Genomic DNA, 6,448 nt, shown 5'->3' with positions numbered 1-6,448 from the left:
TAGCAAAATACCCCTCTCCTCCAAAAAATGCAACTATGTTTTTATCTCAATTCAAATAAATTATCAGTCCAAACAAAATCATATAAGATTTTTAAAAACATATATTTAGCTTTAAGTTTCATGTTTTGACAGACACAATGGGATGATTTTGTTTTCGGTAGCTTGTTTCTTGTTTCCAGCTATTTCTGTTGGACCAAGAAGGTGTTTATTACCTGTCCCTATTACACTTGTCTCTTTTTTTTTTCCTCAGAGCATTAGTTACATTTCCTACCATTAAGCTGTTTTCTTCATTCTTCAATTCAGTCTCTGATTGTAAGCAATAAAATTGAAATCTACTGTTCGAGGTAGATTATATTTTGTTATAGAATCATAGAATCACAGAATGGTTTTGGTTGGAAGGAACCTTAAAGATCAACTAATTCCAACTTCCCTGCCATTGGCGGGGACACTAGACCAGGTTGCCCAAAGCCCCATCCAGCCTGGCCTTGAACAGTTCCAGGGATTGCAAATCCACAACTTCTCTGGGCAACCTGTTCCAGTGCCTCAACACCCTCTGAATATAGAATTTCTTTTCCTGGAAGGCTGATAGCTTTTCTGTAGCTGTTAGAAGTTCCAGTCAGGAGGAAGATAGTAAAAAATGTTATGTAACTTGTCTTCTTAGTAATTCTTGTGGTCTTGACTACGTAAAATAGTCCAAAATGACAAAATAAAGCCACCTGCCCATTCTGCTACTACTCCAAAGATGCTGTTGTCAGGTGTCTCTCCATGTCTCACTGCATGTGACATGCTATTGCTCAGAAGGCACCCAGTCAACACCATATTTTGACACAGAATGGACAAATGGACTTAAGTGAGAGAGACTGAAAATGGTAGGTCATTCACAAAGGTGACTGGGTAAAGATGTACCTGAAAGGATTGGTATAAGGAATGCAAACCATGCCATTTTGTTTACATTGACCTATAATTCAGGAGTACAGGAAAAGAAGTAGAGTTAAAAGTCAGAAAAGATGAAATTGATAAAACGGAAATGATATTTCAGTCAATGTCAAATTCATCTGCCTGTTATATGTATTTTTCACAGCTAAGAAGAATGAAAGTAACAGAATTTTTCATTATTCTCATGTTAGAAGGTATAACTGAATACGCCCCATAAGTAACTATCTTGAGTAAAATATATATCAGTTATTAATAGAAGTTATTTTTAATGGTTAAAAAAAAAAGGTATATCACACTGCATAGTTAGTATGAATGGAGAACACTAAATATAAAATATAAATTAAATTTAATATAAAAATTCTTTAATTTACTTGTTTCTGGACATAAAATGTTCAGGATAATGAACAGACAGTGTAATAATCAGTCAAGATAATGATGGTTTGCATACACTTATTTGAAGGTAATTAGAAGTATTGTATGCGAGGAAACAGAGGATTAGACCCCATTTAAAAAAAAAAAAATTAAAAAAAATCAAACATGATTTTAAACAGAGATAAAAAATCACTTGCTCTCTAGTGCAATTGAAATAAAAAGTAGGCTGCCATAGATTTTAAGAGGTCATAGAATCACAGAATCATAGAATATCCCGAGTTGGATGGGACCCACAAGCATCATCGAGTCCAACTCCTAGCACCACACAGGTCTACCCAAAAATTCAGACCATATGACTAAGAGCATAGTCCAAATGCTACTTAAACTCCGACAGGCTTGGTGCCATGACTGCGTCCCCGGGGAGCCTGTTCCAGTGCGCGACAACCCTCTTGGTGAAGAACCTCTTCCTGACATCCAGCCTGAACCTCCCATGTCACAGCTTGACTCCATTCCCTCCGGTCCTATCACTGGTCACTAAAGAGAATAGATCAGCACCTGCCCCTCCACTCCCCCTCGTGAGGAAGCTGTAAACAGCGATGAGGTCTCCCCTCAGCCTCCTCTTTTCCAGGCCTAGTGACATCAGCTGCTCCTCATACGTCTTACCCTCTAGGCTCTTCACCATCTTTGTAGCCCTTCTCTGGACACTCTCCAACAGTTTCACGTCCTTTTTGTACTGTGGTGCCCAGAACTGCACACAGTACTTGGGTGAGCTGCACCAGCGCAAAGTAGAGTGGGACAATCACTTCCCTCGAACAACTAGCTATGTTGTGCTTGATGCACCCCAGGATACGGTTGGCCCTCCTGGCTGCCAGGGCACACTGCTGGCGCATATTCAGCTTGCTATCAACCAAAACTCCCAGATCCCTCTCTGCGGGGCTGCTCTCCAGCGTCTCATCGCCCAGTCTGTAGGTATAGCCAGGGTTGCCCTGTCCCACATGCAAGACCCGGAACTTGCTCTTGTTAAACTTCATGTGGTTGGTGATTGCCCAGCTCTCCAATCTGTCCAGATCTCTCTGCAAGACCTTTTCACCCTCAACAGAGTCAACAACTCCTCCAGTTTAGTATCACCAGCAAATTTTCTCAAAAATCAATTTTTTTTCAAAATCTGTTTCAAATTTGTTTCAAAGGCCATCCATTCCCTTCTCTTACCCTAAGCAAGATTACATAAGAGCAACTTCAGTCTCATATATCTTAAATGTTTGTCTAAATTGCTCTTTAAATATCCTGATATCTAGTGAAAGACACGATAGCTTCTTTTATCAAGCTAATGTAGCATTTCACTATCTTACCATTAAAAAGTTTTTTTTTTTGGCTAATGCCCACCCTAATTCTGTTGAGACAATTCAAACACATCATGTCTTGTCCTGTTCATTGTGACTACTGTCACGTCCTTCCATATTCTTTCCTTCACTAGACTAAACAAGCCCAAATCTTTCAATCCTTTCTCACAAGTCTTGTTTTCTGGACCTCTAATAATTATTTTTGTTCACCTCCAGATTCTTGCCAATTGGTACAGACATTTCTTGAACCGATATCTGCCCTTAGCTGGACACACTATCTTAGCTGAAATTTTACTCGTATGGGGAAGTATTACCTCCCATATCTTATAAAGCACACCCCCATTTATACAGCCTGTAAGAGTACTTCTTTTTTTTGCAGCAGTATTTATTAGCTCAATTGCATTCAAATTACCTTTTGTAGGACCGCTGTCTACTCAGTTGTTTCAGACCTTGTATTTATCCCCTTGACTGTTCTTATCAAAGTACAGCATTTACTCTTCCTCAGCTTTTTCTTCTAATTGTAACATTTATTTAAATTCTTGAGTTAAGGAAAAAAAAAAACACACAAACAAACAAACAAAAAAACCACTCATTTTCTGAATTCAAAAGACAAGATGTTCCAATCCAAAAGAGGAATTGTACATACAATGATGGAACGAGAGAAAAAAAATGTTGCCATATAGATTTAGATGCAATTTCACTACTCCAAAGTTACTAACACAGTCTATACTCTACTATTACAAATGGCTATAGTAAAGTGACCTGGGGTATGAATTACTTCATTTTGGCAACATTTGAATCTTGATGTAGTAAAAGGAATCAATGACTTCTTATTTGTCTTTCATAAATAAAAATACAAATATATGTGCTTATTATGTATATGAATTAATAGAAGGGCTTCAGAGAAAGGTAAATGGATGCATGGGATTTACTGTCTCGTCAGAAAGTAAGAAAGAAAGGTAAGAAAAAGAACATTTTCTTCATTTCCTGTTACGTTTTAGAGTAAAAAATGTAATAGTCTTCAAATAAATGAAAAAATCCAGATCGCCAAAGAAATACTTCAGTCACAAGTCATTTTTCTTAGAAAAATGAATTGTTCCATTGTCAGCAGAACACATGAATCCAAATACCCTGGAATTCTAAATTTTGCAGTTGAACTGTCCTCTGAATTACAAATTCTGGCCAAAGCGTGTTTTGTGGCTAGAACACTTCCATTGCATTGCTGCTTAGTTGTTGCTCTGGTTTCAGATATTATATTTGAGCTTGTGCACCAGGTTTTCACTCAGTAAAGACTACTTTTGTTCTACTGTCCCAGACACCAATTTATTGTAATTTGCAGTTCAGTCTTTGAAAACTGCAGTGTCAAATCTGGCTGAAATTGGAAAGGGGTTTCAAAGGCATATTCTGTTCAGAGGGGAGAATAACAGACATCAGAATTAGTTGTTAACATCAATCTCGTTTTCATAGGAAATTAAGCTAGAAAGCCTGTAGCTTTTCGTCTACTATCAAGTGTCTTCCTACAAAATACAAGCTGCTTTGTTCAGGCTTTCTAGAAATAAAATTCTACTTGGGACCCAAAGGAAGGTCTGTCTATAAAAGAAACTTTTAGAGATCATCTGGTTGTAAAAAAAAAGGAAAAGGCTCCCATGGGTCAAACAAAGATTGCGTAAAAATTCTACAAGCACTGAGACAAGGGGTAAAAATGAAAATTGAAATTTCATGCTTAATTGCAGCTGGCATCGGTGAAATCCACTCTCCTAATTCACTCTGCAGCACTGACAGAGACATTACCATTACACTACCATTTAATTACCAGTGGCAATAATACAGAAGACAACAATTGCAAACACATTAGAATTTGAGCCAGCCAAATCTTTTAGGTTTTCAATTCTAATTTATTTACACATTTCCCCTCCTAATATAGAACTATTTGGAAATATCAAATTTCAAAAACAAACTGTGGAAAAACACTGGAATATGCTTTGAAAATTTGAGTTCTCAGCCTAGGTGATATCTATGGTCATATCTCTGAAAAGTGAAGCAATACCCTGAGAGTCAATTTTCAGTTCTGATTTTTTTTTCCCCAGAAAGGAAACAACATGCAGCCCTTCTCTTTTCCCTTCAAAACCGAAGAATTTACAGGGTATTAATTATATATAATTCCACTTAAAACACATCACTGTGAAAAAGGATTATAAAAGGAGGGAAGGGAAATAAGTCAGCAAAATTATCTCTGATATGTTTTGTAACTGATCATTACATTGCTGATTTTTCCTACCTTCTTGGTTTTCCAAGGTTCCCTCTGCCTTTCCTTCAGAAATTCTTTGCATTGTTGCAACAGCCGTTCATAGTTCATTAATTCAGGCTTAGGCATCCAGTCCTTTTAAATGGAGTTCCCCCAATCATTTTCTAGTCATGCAAGTAACCTTCTTCGCAAATAGGTTATTTATTTATCTATTTATTTATTCTCTCTCTCAAAAGCAAATCCACCACTATTATATTTCCCTATCAGGGAACAAATATATGAATTAGAAATTCTTCCTTCTTTCCCCCACAACAGCCCATTGATTTCATGCACACTTTCCCAGAAAATCCAGCAGCTTCACATTCTCCCTGCCCCCAAATCCATCGAGTTTCCCATTCCCACAGTCTTCTCCAGCACCGCTGAACACACCATGCTTGTTATTCCCAAGGACTCAAGAAAAAGCACAGAAGCTGGGTGTCTTCTCTGGCAGCTCTTCCTTATAACAGCACCAGCATGACAGCGGCAGCAGATGGGCTGCCTTGCAAGCGTGTGTTAACAGCACAACGTGACAAACCAGTCTTCCTGTGGGCTCTAATATTTGGCTGGTTGGCAGGCTAGGAAGTGGTAGAATCCAACCTCCCTCGCTTCTGTACATTAGATAGGAAAAAAAAGCCTTCCCCTCCCTCGCTGTTTTCAGAGAGAGACAGGCTTAAAGACTTTCACAATGTGCAGACAATGTAGACAGCCCCATTCTCCTTTTTTAAACTAGAGAAGGAAAATACTTCCCACTTCTACATCATCTGCCTTTCCATGACTTGCTGGAGATGTGATTCCTGCCGTATACACCTGCCTCTCCTGCTTACAGTGTGTGTGTGTATCAAAGCTTCTCAAGCATTTTGGAGATGCTTGGTTTGAAAATAATAATTTCTATCACGATACCTGGACTGCAAGGAATTAGTGAATTTCTAAGTATTCTATTTTTTTAAAGTTGTTTTCTTGCTTGATTTGTTAGGTTCAGCCTTCTAAACATTTTCTAATATTTATTTATTTATTTTTTTATGTTACTAATAGAAACTTGTAGAACATATGGATCAAATCTTTATGTTCCATATAGAAACATAGAGCATATGGACCATATGGAAATCAGTTCATACAAGTCAAAGAGAATAGGTGTTAGTAAATTTGACTGCAAATATTATAACAAAAGAGAAGCTCTTTCATTTACCCACATATCAGAAACAAGCTGAAGATCACTATTGTCAATGTTATTTTGGAGAAAAACTCCCCAGATCTGTCCTTTAATATCCTTACAAAATAATTAATTTGTGCTGTGTTTGATTATTTAAATATAAGGTATGGAACTACAAAATAAACAGGGTTCTATATTATGTTAATAAATATAACTTAACTATGATTTATGTCACAATAACACTAAATGCTTATAACAGGAAAAATGATTTTATTTAGAGAAGTACCCTAAAATAAAAATAACTCAATGCTTAAAATAGCTGATCTTTTACCATACCAAATTGCTCTTTTCATAGGAAATATGCTC

The 6,448-nt window shown here is 37.1% G+C and overlaps 1 protein-coding gene across 9 annotated transcripts in view; it reads right to left on the bottom strand.

The window, feature by feature from the left end:
- The window catches only part of LOC310899749 (uncharacterized protein), a 201,242-nt gene that overhangs the window by 62,316 nt on the left and 132,478 nt on the right, over positions 1 to 6,448 (bottom strand). For 3 of the 9 annotated variants that reach the window (XR_014584623.1, XM_083836629.1, XM_083836627.1), the window contains exon 1: positions 4,927 to 5,716. The exons of the other annotated variants lie outside the window; for them this stretch is intronic. Coding sequence is in view for 2 of the 3 variants with exons in the window: in XM_083836629.1 (XP_083692755.1) it covers positions 4,927 to 5,022 (96 nt within the window). In the remaining variant the exon portion in view is untranslated. Of the gene's footprint in view, positions 1 to 4,926; positions 5,717 to 6,448 lie in introns of those variants that run through there. 9 annotated transcript variants of the gene reach the window in all.

This window comes from Anser anser, assembly GCF_964211835.1.
Source record: "Anser anser genome assembly, chromosome: 1".
Taxonomy (NCBI): Eukaryota; Metazoa; Chordata; class Aves; order Anseriformes; family Anatidae; genus Anser; species Anser anser.
Note: the sequence above shows the minus strand (reverse complement) of the source record. Positions and strands in the feature narration are given on the sequence as shown.